At 26.5% G+C, this 18,605-nt stretch overlaps 2 protein-coding genes across 3 annotated transcripts in view; one reads left to right on the top strand and one right to left on the bottom strand.

The window, feature by feature from the left end:
- The window catches only part of LOC114577732 (uncharacterized), a 444,442-nt gene extending 429,366 nt beyond the window's left edge, over positions 1–15,076 (top strand). Inside the window, exon 4 of one of the 2 annotated variants that reach the window (XR_009830536.1) lies at positions 14,101–15,076. Coding sequence is in view for 1 of the 2 variants with exons in the window: in XM_062077130.1 (XP_061933114.1) it covers positions 14,101–14,187 (87 nt within the window). In the remaining variant the exon portion in view is untranslated. The remainder of the gene's footprint in view (positions 1–14,100) is intronic. The other variant, XM_062077130.1, reaches the window with a different exon arrangement.
- LOC107999267 (uncharacterized) lies at positions 10,468–14,299 on the bottom strand. The gene is made up of 4 exons (XM_017058971.3): positions 14,147–14,299; positions 13,307–13,505; positions 11,858–12,085; positions 10,468–11,478 (listed from the first exon to the last, which is right to left on the bottom strand). The coding sequence occupies exons 1-4, from the start codon at positions 14,232–14,234 to the stop codon at positions 10,902–10,904; spliced, it is 1,092 nt and encodes a 363-aa protein (XP_016914460.2). The 5' UTR covers positions 14,235–14,299; the 3' UTR covers positions 10,468–10,901.
- Positions 15,077–18,605: the final 3,529 nt, after the last annotated feature.

Genomic DNA, 18,605 nt, shown 5'->3' with positions numbered 1-18,605 from the left:
GAATCGATTCGAATTGGACCGAAAAAAAATAGAGGCCATGCTACTTTTTATGTAAGATAATCATGATCATCGATATACAATAATTTTTTTTATGTTTATATTTTCATTCGTTCAATTTGTCGTTGTGCTGATCAAACCTAGATCGTTCGTTTTTTTTTTAGTTATGCATTCAATCCGATCAGTGGTTGTAATAAGCGATTCAGCGAGTTCAAGGAACGCTCATCCTAGTTCTAACTTCTCATTGTCTTGCGTGTGTTAATCAACGTTAGCATCGAAGCGTGATTGTTTTCTCGATTGTTCAGATCGATAGTGATCTAACGGGCGTGATTTCCATATTTCGATTTCGATGATCGAATATTCGAAGGAAAGAAAAAGAAAAATAGAAATTGAACAAAATGTATTTCATCGAAATTTTACCTGAGGTCCGTTATACTGAATCGATTAAATGAAAATAAAGATCAAGCAGATAGAGCGATAATGCAACTTTCATATTTCGACAATAATGGAGAATTCGAAATAATAATAATAATAATAGTAATAATAATAAACTAGATATTTTCCATAGAAATTCAATTCAATAGCAATTAATTATAGCAAGACGTCGATCGAATGAAAATGGAAATAAATTGAACGATAATCTAATCAGCAGAATTTTTACACTTCGACGATGATCAAAAAGTTCAAAGGAAAGGGGAAAGAAAAAAAGAAGCCAGATCGGATATCTTTTATCTGTCTCTCTTTGAATTAATATAATTTTCGCGTAGACGATGATTGAGCATTAAAAGGAGAGAAAAAGAAACTAAATTAAAGAATTTTCCATCGAAATTTAATCCGAGACCACTTACAGCGAATAAAGCGATAATCTAACCAATATGACTTTTACATTTTGACGATAATCGAGCATTTGGAAGAAAAAAAAGTCCCTAGACTAGGAATTTTTTACCATCAACATTCGAGACTAATTACAGCAAAAGGTCGATTAAATGAGGATCAAAAAATCAAGGGAGTAGAGAGAGAATTTTTGTTCGTAGGACGATCTTCTCGAAATCGTTTCCATGATTCGATGATAATTCCACTCTGATGACCGGGTTAAGCCATTGGAGCGCCAGCACATTTTATGACCGACATGGGGTTAAGACTCGACATATTTCATAGGGATTCCAGTGTTGGAATCCTCGCGATCCACGAACCACTTATTCTGGATAAGCAACCGTATAGAAATTTCTGTGATTCGCGGTGACATCGTGACGAAAAACAGGCTGTCTTTATTCTCCATTTAGCCTGCTGAAATCAACGATTTATTTGCGAAGTGATAATGCGAGGTTAGAAGATAAAGCTACGTGGGATGAAGAAAAATATACGAAGGAGGAAGGGGGTGAGGACGGTGATACGTGGTTAAAATTATCATGTTGTTACGTAGGAACGAGGAAAAATATGAGAGGATTTATCCCGATCGTGGGAATTGCGGTTATCGATTCAAATTTCAATTTTCCATATCGAACTAATTATACGGATAACCAATAATACAGATAAAGTTTTATAATTTTTCTTTTCTGTTTGCAATATTGTTACATATAGGAGCTCTTGTTATTTACATCACATTTCACCAATCGTACTTATCGTTGTTCATTTATAATAGCTATTACAAATAATATTTTTTTAGCATGTCTCAATACTTTTTTTTTTAATAGAAAATAAAACGCTACATCGACTACTGAAAATTTTTTTATATTCTCTTCGATATATCTATTCAATTTCTATTTGATTTATTTTTTATATACAAGTATGTTATAAAGATTAATTGAACATACTCATGCGTGTATTTATAACATTTTATTTTAATTTTTTTTCGTTAAATTTTTTTTTTTATTATTATTTATCAATGATAATAATTTAATTTAATCAATATCCATTAATAATTTAGTTCATAGTTCATAAAAAACACATTCCTTTTTCGTGATAATATTACAATGTTTACTTTGAAATACAATCAATTTCATATTGAGTAGATTCTTCTTCGCTTTGGCCAACGAATTCTACGTGCAAGGCACACCATTTTCTATTTCCTCATCGCTCCAACGATTTTTCAATTGTTTCGCGTTTTCTGTTTTGTTTCGCGATCGATCCGATATTCTTAAACATATAAAAACTCAGATTCTACGTAGAATGAAAAATAAGACACGGATACATTGTACCGTGAAGTGATTGCGAAAGAGGGAATACATTATTAGAAACGATGTTATAATCGGTGACTAATAATGTTGATATCGGTATATTGCGATATCTTTTCGTCAGTGAAAACCCGGGACGGTAGAAGGCGTTTGAATATCCGAACAATTCAATTTCGTTTGGAGAAAAACAAAGGGATCGTGCAATATTTTTTCGTGTATCGCTTTTGGCTTCGTTTCAATTAGCGCGCATAAGGTGAAACGAAATTTTTCGCAGTAGCTTTTTTAACGAATTATAGAAACGAGAATAAACGAGTTTTTGACGATAAATTTAATGATTTTAATAATTTTAATATTAAATCGAATCTCTAGATTTATAATTCTATGCTTTGGTGCAAGAATTATCAATGCCAGTTAAAAATTAACTGAACTGAATTTAACGTGTTCTTGCAAAAATATACATTTCTTACACCAAGCCATAAAATTTATTCAGCGTTCAAGATTTTCCTAGTTCCTTCAATTACGTGTAAAAAAATCATACCAAGAGATTAGAATTATTCATAACAATTGATAATTATGTTTCAATATACATAATTCATGGCAAATATTTCCTTCATTAAAGTAATTTAAAATTACCGATGATAAAGTGTTTGATGGACAATCTTGATTGATCACTACCGTGCATCTCTAATAATTGCTGAAAAACTTTTCTATTGTCCTCCATGATTTATTGTTCCAATCTAAACTCAATCGACGAAGATGTGATACAAAAAAAAAATATCATAAAAATCGATCAATCAACAATAATCCCAAGAATCACGTCCGAATCATGAGCGAAAAATCAATAGGTATATCATTACGCGTACGCAACGTGTATGGGACGAAAATGATTACAGAAAGACAATGAATCCCTTTTGTTTCTTCTGTTCACTGTTCGCGTATCGTGATCGTGATATAACGAGACACGCGTGCTACGTGTGCTTGGCGACCTTGCGTGGATCTCGAGTGAAACCCAAGACACGGAGGGATGCAAATTGATCGTTAATTATTGTAATTATTTAGAACGTGTGTAATCGTCAAGCGTTACGGCACGATCCGATCGGTTAAACGTGAAACGTACGAGTGGCGATTCTATCATTCTTCCAATGATCAATGAACAGTACCTGTTAACCTAACCTGTTGAATTATTCGAATTCTCGACATTCGAAATTTTATTTCGAACATTTAAATTAATTTACTTTAAATTAGAAATCAAGCGGATTAACGTAAGTTAAATGATAAATATATCGACAATCGAAAATTATACGCGTGTACGGCCTATGATAATTGCGATGACATACTTCAATCGAGTCGGAAAAAGGCAATTCGGAATTGTAGCTCGTCGTTGGTATTCCAACAGAGAAACAAGTGCATGCCCAATAAAGAGATTCGTTAATGGGTTATTTATACAAAACCCAGGTTAAACTGGGTAATTTAGGAGTTGATAATTGGATCTTTGTCGTTAGGTTAATTGAAAGAAAAGAAGAAAGATGTGGATGATGATAAAAATCCATTGTTATTTCACGTAGAGAAAGAGATGAAATTTATGAAAGAAGAAAAGAAAAAAAATGATGGAAATTAACAGAATTAATTGCCATTCGAGAATAAGCTCGAAGAACTCGATTGAATTATATTATTGCTTTTATTTTCGATCATAAATGAAAAGAATATCGCGTAATTAAATGTTCTCGAAACCTGATTTTTGAAACTGGAACGCAAAAATAAGATATTTAATTAATTTATCGGTGCTTATTTTAATTCGCTTCAAGAATTTGATAATTTTTTTTTTCCCAATTGTTTCTCTATTGCCATTGATATTTCATGATGTTATATGTATTGTTACAAATTGCTGGATATTTTAATTGAAAAATGATTTATTTTTGAAATGATACAAATATTTTATGAAACATTTCACATGAAAGGTAAAAGCTAATATATTTGCTTAAAAAATTAAACGATTTATTTGTCGTTTTATAAAATAAATTATTTGTTATTTGATTTCAATAAAAATCCTTAATATGCAATGTTTGTTATTAAAATATTATTATATATTTAATATAATTATTAATATTACTACTCAATATACTTATATATAATTTATCCTGAATCTTATTTCAGATATAAATTTTTAATCAAGAAATAACATAATTCTTTTCTCAAACAATCAATTTCCCGATCAATTTTATTTATTCGATCAAATAAAGAACATTGTCAACACGTCAATTGAAATATACAAAAATCTATAGAATATCCAAGATATTCAAGAAAAAGAAGAAATACCCATAATACTCGTTATGATATTTGAAGATATATATTTTTATTTAAACTCTATCTCTTTCGATCTCCCTATTTAAATTACAAAATTGAAATTAAATATTATAAAAATTCTATTTAAGTTTTATCGCAAGTTGAGTTAAATAACATTCGTATTCGAAATAATTATTCTTTAATTATTAAAATAAATTCCGTGTGATTCTTCACGTGTGATTCAAATGAACGATTACGAAACGGTTAAAATAATCGATTTTAAGAAACGCTTTATTAATTTCGCGTTACGAAATGTTTGATAGAATTGATCACATGTATGATCAGACAGGTGAATCTGATCCGTATAATTACTCTTTCCACGTACTCGCCTCGATTTCGAGACGTTTACGTTCGTTCGCCAATTCACGATAATTTTATTCGTTGAATAACACATATGGAGTATTTAATTACGATTCCTGGGATGGGAATTAAAAACTGCATTTATTAATCAAGGTGAATCGTTGCGGTTACTCCTGAAGATTTTCATCCTTGTCCGTTGGGGATATCCTTGCCAAGGTCTTTTGGACTTTTCAAATAGGAATCGAAAAATGATAAAAACGCGACGATTTACGCCATGACAAGATTCTAAAGCATCTTGAATGGAATGCGAATAATTTTTAATAGTAGGGTTTCATTCCTATTTCAATCATTTGAGTTTTTATCGTTTCTACTTTGGGTCTTGGGATTTTTCAATATACACGTGTAATAAATGACACGTGCTTTTGAAAATGCGCACTTAACGCGAATTTTTGCATAAAAATTACTCGATTATTACTTCTGTTGCTTCTTTGAAGATTGTTATTGCGAGTTTAACGAGAACAAATTATCGAAGCAAAGGACTTTTTAAGAATATTAATATTCATACAAATCATATCGATTACATAATAACGATCAAACGAATATGACTAATTTTTGAATGAAATTTTGTATTAAAAAAATTTTTGCGCTCGAGGAATAAGTTTTATGCATTATCCAAAAAAAGAAAAAATTACGAAAAAGAATTTCAAAGCTGTTGTACACAGCTCTGCATAATCTCAACTGAAAGATATCTACAAATATTTAACAACATGTGTAATTGATATCAAGCTCCATTTGTCTGTTTAAATTCAAAGATATTTATCTACCAGATCGATCTCCAAAGATTTACTGCTACGATACTATTTTACAACGGTAAAATTGTTCGAAAGTTAAATATTCGCAACCATCGATTTAAGATTAAACGAAACAATTTCGTCTTACGAGAAATATAAAAAAGCTTGATCCGCAATGCAAACGTATTTTGATTTGACGAAGCATTGCAAAACTAGGTGCAATATTCCTTAATACGAAGAAATGCCTCGAAGAAACGTTTAAATTATCGATTAACGTGTAGAGAAATGATTTTATACGCATATAAAGTGAAGAAGGATTTTTTTTCTAGAATTAAAACACTTCCAAGTAATGGTGTTGCGTGAAACTGTCATGACGCCCTTCGTCCAAGCAACTATGCAAAACTCGAAGAAATAATTCCATTTTTCTTAGACATAACAACGAGTCGCAATTGGTGGTTAAAGATCGTTAACAAGCCTCATAGAAAAGCCAGATCAAATAAAATGGGCGTGTATTATTATTATTGGATTTAAATGGTTTATTCCAATGTTTATTATTACCAGGAATCCACGTTTGAGGAAGTGAATAAGGTAAGGTAAGCATGATCGATCGAACTGGCATCGATATTGTTCAAGGATCAAGCGAATAATGTGTTTGGATTAGATCAAAATCTCATTGATAATCAACACTGAAACGTGGAAGAATTTATAATAATAATAAAAGAGATAGGACAGGAGAATAAAATGAAAGTATATATAATTCGCATAATTTTATTTATTATCATTAATAAGTCGATTATATTGTGTGTAGAAAATAATGAGACACGATTCTAACTGCACGCATTTTGTAATTATAAGAAATAAATCGATTTTCTTGTACTTATTGTACTCGTTAATTATTTATAATATTATACGAATGTATAATTTATGAATGTTTTAATTTAATTATTTAAAATTTGTATTCTCGATTCAGTATATCGACATATATATGGAGCATAACGAAGCATAAGAATTTAATATTTTTAAAATGATATTATTCATTAAGTTGAGTTTTAAAAATCAAAGCTCACTATTATTTTTAACTCGTGAATTTTAATGATAATTTAACGATATAATGACACATGAACCGGTCAAAGAACGATTTTTTCAAATGAATGAGCAAGATGTAGATAGGTGGTATCCTCATTTGGAAGATTGAGCGTCTAATAAGGATAAAAGAATTCAAGGTTCGCAAGTGGTTCGCGCAGCTGGATAAGATCCATGGCCAGATTGTCTCGAAATCACGTGCGCCAACCGAAGGAAAAGAAAGAAAGAGAAAATATCTAGATATAATGGATTGTCACGACATTTTATTCTTATCGATCATTATGAGAAAATAAATCAATTGCGCAACATTTTAGTTGTTACCAATCAACAGGTTCAATACGAATTATCAGCAAGATTTTATTTCAGATATATTTTTTTTAAATAAGGGATAAGAAATTCATTCAAAATCGAAATACAATTTTATTTAATATCAAATAATACGAAGTATGAATTATTTTTGTATTGACATTTTGAAATATTTTCAGATCTTTAAATGTCTTTAAATTAAGTATCTTATCTTTAAATTAAATAAATAATTAAATTATCTGATTGTTTATATAAAGATATAAATGATAAAAGTATATATATTAAACAAATATCAAAATGAAAATTACAATTTATGATTAATTCAATGATTATTAATTGTGATATGATTACTTTTTTGATTAAATCAATTTGAATCAATTTTCTGAGATGTAAATAGAATAAATTAATCATTCTCTTTGATATGCTAGTTTAATTTTTAATATAATTCTTTCTTTCAAACATGTTATCTGATAATCCAATAATTCTATAATTCTATTATTTCTATTCCATATAAAAATAATCTCTTAATAGAGGAATTAAAAAAGATAATAAGTTGTTATATCAAAAAAAAAAAGAAAAAACTATTTTTATTAATGGATATTAATCGAGATTATTTTAATTATTCTTGAAAAAGAATATTTCCAATGCTATTTTAGAAATAGATTTGCTCAATTGAAAACTGATTCGAAATTATTTCTTGTTTTGGAAAATTTAAAGTTGAAAAATTATTATTGGGTAATAATTACAAATATTGTGCAAGATTATTATTTTCTGTTGTGGTTATTTGATAATTGTTCAATCTTGAGATAAAAATACAAATAAACGACAAGAAAGTAAGAGAATACAAGCTTATATTATTTCTTATTCATTTTATTATTCAAATATACTTATCAATATCAATCATCGTCACTTTTTCGTCAATGTGAATTTATATTCGTAGATTGTTCCATTGCAAATTATAATAAGGAAATATCATTGAAACGTGCAATTACAAAGTTATAAAGAAAAAGGAACGTCAAATAATGAGTTTCGTTAAGAATGTCCTTCTGAGAACATTGCGGAAATAACATTAATATTGTGGCCATGTTACTCAGAATATAATGCAGCTGTTTTAAGTTATCAAATTTAGAAGAAAAGCATTCATAAATCAATCGAAGTTTATTTGAGAAGAAATAAATTTATTTGTAAAGAAATGATTCCACGTGTTTACAATATATGTACAATTATATTAACATTCGAACTCTTAAATATATGAATCATTATTATATCAATTTCTTTTCAAAATAATGAATAAACGAACAAAGGAAATTTATATTATTCGTAGAATACTTATTAATTCTGTTATATTAAAATAATTTTTAATATTGTATCAAAATATTTTTTCAAAATAACAAATTCAGAGATACACGTTCTAATACGTGTATAAAATAAACAAATCGAATATACGAATCGCTATCCTTCACCATGCAAATGAATATACATTACTTGGTATTCAATATTTCCTTCCTGGAAGTTAAGTGAAAAAATGAGTTAAGTGAATCATTCGCGCTGTAGTCACGAAACAGGTGATCACCCGAGGCATTTAACGCGATCAGGGATCATTATCCAAGAAAAATCAAACCATCCTGGACCAGTTGTACAGAAATCGATCTTTAAGGTCGTATCGGTTCCCCGACCATCCCTCCTCTCCCAATCATATAATCGTCGTTCCTTCCGTTTTCCGTGGATCATGTTTAGTTAATTGTTAACAATAGTTAATTCACGAAGGATACCGGATACAAATTGTTAAAAACAATTTATTACGCGTGACGTACGATCGATCGTGATAAAAAAAAAGAAAAAACATGCGCGAACTTGAAAATAAAAATTTCGTGTCGTAATAAAATGTTGAACGAGCAAAAAAAAAAAGCGGCCACGACAAAATGCATCAGGTTCTGCATCGACGAACAATTTGAATGAATTATCAATTATCGACGTTTAATTACCGCGATCGGTATGCAGATATGATTTCTTCTATTCATTCTACTACGACTTTGTATTATTTATATGCGATATCATAATAATTATTTTACATGAATTGCTAGAAGGGAGGGGAGAGGAGGAATTGTCGATTGCTTAATGGAGTAATGTGTAGATCGATTTAAATCTTGTTGACAATGATGCTATGTAATTAATTGTAATTTAAAAAGATTGTTTTTTAGGAATTATTAGGTATATGAACTAGGAGAAAAATCATTCGTTGAATATTCGACGAAAAAAGGGAAAAAAAAAAAAGAAATCCCCTTTTCAGAAAGTAAAATCGTGATTTGTTTCAGTTTCAGCTCGATCCTTATCTGATTGGTAATTGTGTTGGTGTAATTGAACGTCGAGTTAAAGAATACTAATGTTCACGGTGCTGTGCGAAATAGAATTCGTTTTTCGATCGTTCGTTGTCCGCCATTATCTGATCGTGTCAATGAGCATGGTGAATAGAATTGAGCACGGTGGATTGATCCGATCAAGATATCGAAAAGAGAAGTTACACGGATGTTAAATTTGTTTTAAAATGATAATTATTGAAAGTTATAGTGCTTTGTCTCTCTATCTGTAATTGAAATAATATAATATTTCTAAGTATGTGTAATAATCTAAGAGAGGAATTATTTTTAAAGCTATATTTATAAAATTTTTATATTTATAAAATTTTCTTTTTCTATTTTTTCTATAATTTTTCAGATATTTCAATAAATATACTTAAACGAAATAATTGAAATAGAAAAATAATTAGAATTATTTCAATCGTTATGAATATTTTAAAAAAGTATATGGATCTGAAAATATAAAAGAAAAAGAAATATATTGACAATTTTGAATAGTATATTTTGTTCCCATTCAATTACAAAAAGTTTATAAAATCATCTCATGTTAACATTCAAGATTTTTGAATTTAATAATATTTTTTTAGTAATAAAATTTTAAATTTGAAATGTAAATCGATAATCGATGTCAAATAACAACGAATTCGAAGATTATTTAACAAAGAAATAAAAAATTTTTAATTTTATTTCAGATAAAAAGGATATTTGAATATTAACATAAGGGATAAAAAGTTATTTTATGAGATTTATACAATAACATTATATATAAAAAATATAACGGCGTTATATAAGAAAGATATTCACACGTATAATTAATTATAAAAAATATATGTAATGTTATATGTGTAATATTATAATTAAACGCATCCATAATTTTTATCATTATTTATATCATTATTTTATTATTTTTATCATTATGAAATAAAGCTATCCAGTAAGATTTATACGGCAATATTGTATACAAACAATATATTCGTATGATATATTCATCACATATGGTCAATTTTAAAAAGTTTCGAAATCATCAAATGAATAGAATGCTATATTAAAAAAAACTTATCATTACTCATCTTCCTAAGAAAATAAAATTATTGTATAAATTATATATTGTATACGTATATATATAAAAATATAACAGTGTATGTCTTTTCTTTTTCGTTAATTTCTGGTATTCAACTTGTGATTATACAGAAATTAATAATCATATATTTAAAGATTATTACAGGTATAGAGATAAAAAAAAATAATTCTCAGTATTGAAAACAGAATTAAGAATCTTAACCGAGATTCTTATTCTGATTCGCAGAACGAGAAATAAATTATTTTATCGACTAAATGTCTTCTTAAAAATTCTAAAAAGATATCGTAACTTATTATTATTCAAGGATTTCAAAAGTCAAAATAACATCTCTCGTTATTTAAACTTTCAATTGATTGGTATCAATTAAATAACTGTTTTTATAATCTGATAATTTAGAAAGTTTAAATAATAAAGAGATTTTTTTTTTAAACGTTTAATCTATTTACAACGATTGGTCTCTCTATCATCGTTATTTTAACTTTTCAAGAAATTGATCCGAAACATTTGTTCGTGGAAATATTTTGTTCGAGGATTCGTCCCCCAAATCGTTTTGCATCCTTGAATAATCGGAGATTTGAATATGAGGAATCGATCTTCTCCGCGATTCGAATTTAAAAATGGACGAATCTTCGAACCTTTGACGAAAACTTTTGAAGAAATTCATCCCGAGGCATTCGTAAAAGGATGTGTCCCTACGAGACGCTTCGTTGCTGGGTTGTTGACGGTGAAACCCGATGGAAATAATCGAGGTCTCGTTGGTCGTTACAACGGACGTCGATATTCCTTTGCACTCGATGAAATCCAATACCTCCGACTCGTCCATCCTTATATCTCTAATCGTTATGTCGCAGATTGCTTTCGGCGATTGTTTCGAATTTTCCCTGATTTCTTCGTGGCAAGCTTCGTTACGATTTTTTGAATTCGCGCTTATTCTTGTCGACGTGGACGCGTCGACAAGTCGTGTCTTCCTCAACATCGTCGAATACGCGAGTGGAGAGAGCTGATTTCCAGCCCTCGTAGGAATGTTTTGCGCATCTTTCTCTGATCTGAAAATTTTTTCAATGTGTGTAAGATGATAGATAATATGAAATGAAAATAATTGATAATGATAAATCATTAGAGTTTTTGGTATAGATATAATAGAAAATCAAATTTTCGATTTTCTTAAATAATTAATATGTCAATGTATATTTACTTATTTTTTTAAAATTATTATATATTTTTCCATAATATTATTTTAAATATAAAGAAAGAATTGTTTCGATGTTACGAAATTAATTTTTATCAAACATTATTATTGAAGCAATGAATGAAATCTTATAAAATTTAATTAAGATTGGTTAATAACATATTGCTCGCAAATATTGGATTAAGTTTCAGAACGATTAATTAGAATCTTCGGTTTATAAAGTATAAATTATAAACCTCGAACAAATCAGCGTGTTCTTGAAATTCTTCAATTTTTCTACGACAACAGATTTCTTGGAATTTTCACCGATCGAATTGTCTTGATTGGGAGAATGTTGTGAAGATTTGTTGTTGGGAGAGACAGAAGAGCTATTCGATTTAGGATTCTCATGAATTTGATATCTCTTCGAGCAAGAATCAGCAATGTTTAATTGATTTTTCAATTTAGGTGACCAATACCACTTCCTGTAACATTTTGTCAGATTAAGCAATACAAATTTCTTGTTGTTATATTTGAAGATTTCTTTTTTAATTTAACAAATCTGTCAATATTTGCCTAAAAATATTATGAATAATTGTTAAGCAATTGTTATGAAAATAATTAGATATATTCAATGTTTCTAAATGTTTTGCTAAAAGCAAATATATTTATTATATTAATAATAAATATCTTTAATAATTGGAAAAAATAATAATAATAGTCAATTTGATACGATTTGATAATTCTAGTTAAAATTTTGTCTTATCTGTTTTATAATATGTACAAAGATGATATAAACAATATAACGTGTAATTTAACTCTTAGTCACACTTATTTCGTGTTTGTACGCTTGTTATGATGAATCAGAGTTAATGATTGATTGAAGATTATGATTAATGTGAAATCGTATGATTATTAAATAATTAAATAATCAGTAATAATTGTATTAATAAGATAAATAAGAGAAATAATCAAAGTTATAATCAATGATGGTCATGATTAATTTAATAATCACGAAGTAATTACACTTTTGATAATGATTAAATCGACAATTCTGTGAATATTTTTTTAAGACATGTTTTTTGTTTACACAATTTTAAGAATAATTACTTTGAATGATAAATTATCTCAAGATGGGTGTATCTATAATTAGTTTTTATATATATTGTTTTATATAATATAACCTTCATTTCAAACATTTTATATAATAATTTATGCTTTTGAATGTTTCGTATCGTTATATATGAGAATAATCTATCGATAACATAGTAATATGATAATATGATAATATGACAGCATTATATAAGAAGAATTATTTTTATCAATTATTGGTCGAGAATATTTAAATTTTATTATTGTAAAATATTTTAAAATATGCTTTGAGCGTTATAACAAATATATATTTTAATTAAACTAATCTCATCGAATCTTGTGTTATTCTGATTCTAACTAACAATCAAGGTTTAATATGATATTCCAATTCTACGATTACTTTTTATATTTTTACATTCTTCTTATATTTTTTGATAATCTTAATTTAATTACAAAACAAATAGTTTTATTATTTTTTCGAAAATATAGATATAAAAAAAAATTTTTTTTGTACAAATTTAATGTCAAATTAATTCAAAAAAACTAATGAAGATTTATAGACTTGTTAACAAAATCTAATTGCTTAATGATTGAATAAGTACTTACGGTATTACCTGTTTCGATTATGAGGTAATATTATTTTTAAGATTTGTTGTTCCTGTTCTCTCTCTTGCACAATCTGTTTCGACCTCTTATCTTCGTTCGAATCGATAAAATGTTTGTTCTCATTATCAGATGCATTTCTATTTAAAGTTTCCTCTTTAAATATGAAACGTGCCAAAGTTGATTCGCTGTCCGTTGATTTATTCCTATCTAAAAAATTAATCTTGCTTTTTTTTCCCCATCGAATAAATCCAATATTCCACAACATTTTAATAATATTTTTATAAACGGTCATTGATTTATTTATTTTTTGTTAAATATCAATTTCCCAATAATTAAGTGGATTTTCTTTTTTGATTCGTTAATATTTTTTAAACCATAATTATAAATGATTATTAAAAAAAAAATATTTATTAATTCCTTTCCCTTATATGTTAACATATTATTAATTTTCGTTCCAATATTATTAATTTTTTCAAATTTACGAGAGAATTATAAATCATAGAATTTAATTGTACAAATAATTTTTATAATTTTACATGTTATCTAAATCTTCTCTCATAATTTTTATACATAATAATGAACAATTAGAAATAACGATTAAGCTGATAACATCATTGATTTCTGGTTGACATATCATACAAATAATCCTCAAATCGAATATTACGAACACATTCATAATAAAAAATACTTTGCACAATTATAAATCAATCAATTAGAAATAATAAATGAATTATAATATTGATTTTAATGATATCACTTTCGATTCGATTTGTATCTTATTTTCTTTCTTTTTTTGTTACAGATTCTCGCGTATAAAATGGAATATAAAAGGATATGCTGGACCTTACCATGCTGTGTGCATAATTTTTTGCAGTACGGTCCAATATAAGTCACTATGACACCGAAAGCTAACAAAGCTCCCAAAATCACGATCATTATTATGTTAACGTTCTTCCAAGCACGATTCACTCTCCGATAAATGATACGACAACAGGAGATCCTATGATTATCAGTCGAAAGAGACAATGTCGAATTCATAAATATTATGAAATATGTGTAATATATATAAACATTAGACAGCACGCAGATAAACTTTGTATACGAAAATTATACGATATAAAAGAGGTATAACAAAAATATGTAATCCTTTTTTTTTTTTAGATAAAGAACTTTTAGATATTGCATTTTTCAAATAGTTGGCTATAATTTTTTATTCTTAACAAAACAGATGTTTAATTTTTAATTTGTATTTTACAGTGTTAGATAATCATCATTCAACAAAAATATAACAAAATGTGATTTTAATTTTTTATTTATTGATTTATTATAGAAATTTTAACGTAAATAATAAAAAATAATCTGATATTGATTATTTTTGTTCAAACTGTCAGTCAATCGAAGATTAAACGAGAGCAAACACGTTATTCTTCAATCTTTTGTAAAGTAGAATTGTTTTATAACTTGATATCGAACGATCATAGATTAAAATTATTTAAAATCATGTGAACATTCTCTATTTTACTATTAGTCATTTAAAATAATGATTGTAACTTGATATCATAACTTCTGTTTAAAACATATATTTTATGTAACTTATGCAGTTTATATATAAATAATTATATAAATAATTTTAAAATGGCAGAATTTGATGACTCATTTTATACGATAATTATGATAAATTGCTACTTGAACTCTTATTTTCCAAATGAATCATATTTTAATCAATTGTTGTTGTATAAAATATTAAATCAATAAAAATATTATTAAATGATAAAAAAATATGATACGTTTGAATTAAATTTATTAACACATAAATACTATTTTAAATATAATCATATGCAAATATTTTTCATATCAATATTGTACAACTGATATATGATATCATAGTTGAATTCTATATTACTAATATCACTCATTACTATTGAGGATTATACAAAGAATATATAATATGTGGAAAAAAATTCATTAGAAATTTGTAGAAAGAAAACATAAATAAATTTGCATTTAATTTACAACATTGAGTTCTCGATCGAAATCTTTGAAAATTTTTGACGAATCAATGAACATTTCAACGATCATTAACATTTGAGATCGTTTATCAATTACGATAATTGGTGCAATTGCAAACAGGAAAATATATATGAAATTTAAAATACAAATTATTTTATTTTGATTAAATATTATACAATGTTACGTGGCATGAGTTCGATACGTTTCTTAATTAATCAAACTTATGCACAACTGTATGATAAAAATTAACAAAAAATTTATAGCTTGTTTACACACATACATGTATAAATGAAATGATCTTAGTACCTTAAGTCATCTTTTTTATAGATATCAGTACATAATGCATGTAAATTATACGGTGTACTTTAACATTTACTTAGATTAATAAGTTACTTTCAAAGAGATTGTTCAATCTATTGAATAGGATTGTGACGTTAAAAATAGAAGAAATATGAGTTTAAGGTAATAATTCATTTTAAATGTGCCCTTAATTACTTCATTTCAAATTCGCCTTTCTATTTCTAGATCAAATTCCCTCTTTCACACAAATAAAATTCACATAAATTCACACAATCATATTTCTGCTTTAAAATTTTTATTATATATAATTAAAATTTTTTCTACAGCAGCAATGATATTAATTATTAATTAAAAGTTATTGAATTGTATAAATCCTATATAATCCCATAATTTGTTTTATATTAGTAATCTAAAATTATAAATTTTTCAATTTTCAAATTAAAAAAATTTTTCAATAAATTCTAATCTATCTCTTTCTCTTTTTCAGTTCTTAAATTATTCATCAATGTCTCGAACTTTTATCCTCAACATTCGTGATTTTATCTCGAGTCGAGAGAATGGTACAAAAGACCACTCATTGTTTCGTTTGAGCTTGAGGTCAAGTTTGAAATCGAAGAACGAATTTTATCCATTTAAAAATCGCTATATGTTTTTCATGTTTATATCGTGTCTATGATTCGATATCGGATAATATTGACAGAAAAGTAGCACGTGGCGCGATAATTAGCACGATCGTGCTTTTAACGCAAGGTGTATCGAGAAACGGTAGGCTTCGCTTTCAAAGTTCAGATTTATGCACTGGAAAGGGAGATAATTTTTATAGAACGTAACGCGGTAAGATACACTATGAAAAGTGATGAAAGGGAATTGTACCAACGGAAGCAACAATGGTGATGTAATTATGTTATTGTTATTTTCCGTTTTCTCAATCTCACTTTCATTTCCTTCTTTAATTCTTCGCTAATATTTGGCTAAAAGAATCGAATGAATATTTGAGTCAGTTTTAGGTTTTTGGCATTATTATTTGAAATGAAAATCTAATATTTAAAAAATATATTGTTTTCAAATGATTTTACTAAATGTTTGATTATTTTACAAACGATAATTGGATATAAAAGATTGTAAGAAACACAAGTTTCTTCTCAGATCTAATAAAATATGAAATTTCTTAATTAAATTCAGTAAATTGTAATCTTATTGATTAGTATCACTGTTAAAATTATAAAATGCTTTTATTAATCAATACAAATGAATAACTATCGTTTTCTTCGAAATCTTCAAAATATATAAATATTGATATACAAATTAATATTTTATGTGTATTAAAGATTACAAGATCGAAGAATATAGGAAAAAGGAAAAAAATATATTCGAAAAATATAATACATATAATAATAAAATAATTTTTTTAAGTTTAACTTATATTCTTTCCATGCTATTAGTTTTTAATGAAGGTAATTAAAAAAATAGAGATAATAATTAACGATACGGTTATTATGAATTACAAAAAATAACCATGCAGGTTTTCTAAGTGTAAAAAGTCCTTGATTTATGCTCTATATATCTACATTTATACGCCAAGGACTATACGTACTAAGGATAGTGTTTCTACATTTTCTAAAGTTTTTGAGAATTTTATTTTTAAATCTTTGAATTTTCAAATTGTTGAACTTTAAAAATATTCAACTTTTTAATTTTAAAACTATAAATTTAGAAATTATTTAATTTTTAAATTTTTAACAACTTTTCTGGATTTACATATTACATTTGAAAATTTTAAATTTCCAAAATATCTATAAAATTTCTTAATTTTGAAAATGATAAATTTTTTCATTTTCAATTTATTAATTTTAATAAATTCGTAAAATTTCAATTTTTTATTCAAGTGTTAAATTTTTGTTAAGAATAAATTCGTTTCCCTTCTTTAAATTATTACGAACCGACGTTTTCTCTGCAAATTCATTAACACAAATCGTTATGAATAGAAAGCCGAATGTCTGAGGTGATCCATCAACCAACTTCGATGAATCATTGAACGTCTTAATTATTTCTTAAGTTTTTGTGTTACACAAAACAAAACCGTATGATTGTCGAAATCTTTGCATAATCTTTCGATACGAAAGTGGGTATGCTTGTGAAAAAAGAAAAAAGAAAAAAAAAACAAGAAAATGACCGCGAAAATCATTACCGCGATCAATGATTGATAGAAGATTTATCGTTAATTTCATCATGCAATAGATTTATTTCATTTAAAATGAAAATATTTTTTTTAAATATAATCTCATTTATATTTTTTTTTACAATAAAGTAACGTAATATTAAAATCTGAAAATGTATATATTTAAAATTTTATTTTTAATCTATCATCACAAGATTACATTTAAAAAAATATATCGGAATTTTAAAAAACAGCTTCTGAGTGAAAATGAGTAAATTTACATAATTTAATCTCGATGCATGTATCTTAATTTATTGTTCTAATGTTAATAATTTTATTTACTATAATTTGAATTAGAATATTTTTGTGAATTATTATGTGCATAATTCCATGATTTGATGATTTCATTGAATGAAACTAAACGATGAAATTAAATTAAAATTATTAAAACTGCATTAAAAAAGTAGCGATTTGGAAAAAAAGAATTAATTACAACTTGGATTCAATTATTTAATTATTCAAATTGCATTGAAAAACTGTATATAAATCAGCAAATTAAAATTGTATCTCACTACTTAATTTGCATATCGCTTTATTTCAAGGTATGGATAAATTAAATCATTAGATTTTCTAAAGTACACATTCCATTAAATATACGTAAATATTACTTATATATATAATATTATAAATTATGTTTTTAATAAATACTTTATTGTTTTATATTTTTTTTTTTGAATAAATATAAGATAAATATAAAATAATTTTCATATAAATATAAATGGGAAAATTAGAATATGATAAATATCATAATTAACACCTAAATAATTGAATATCTAATC

Source organism: Apis cerana, linkage group LG7 (assembly GCF_029169275.1).
Source record: "Apis cerana isolate GH-2021 linkage group LG7, AcerK_1.0, whole genome shotgun sequence".
Taxonomy (NCBI): domain Eukaryota; kingdom Metazoa; phylum Arthropoda; class Insecta; order Hymenoptera; family Apidae; genus Apis; species Apis cerana.
The sequence above is the reverse complement of the archived record's forward strand: the minus strand, read 5'-3'. Positions and strand labels throughout refer to the sequence as shown.

Bases quoted from the DNA above. Each gene is read 5' to 3' on its own strand.
- LOC107999267 (XM_017058971.3), bottom strand. From the start codon at position 14,234: ATGATCGTGATTTTGGGAGCTTTGTTAGCTTTCGGTGTCATAGTGACT. The intron at 13,506-14,146 runs GTAAGGTCCAGC...TTAATTTTTTAG, and splicing joins AAAATTATGCACACAGCATG to ATAGGAATAAATCAACGGAC. The intron at 12,086-13,306 runs GTAATACCGTAA...AAAATGTTACAG, and splicing joins TTACCTCATAATCGAAACAG to GAAGTGGTATTGGTCACCTA.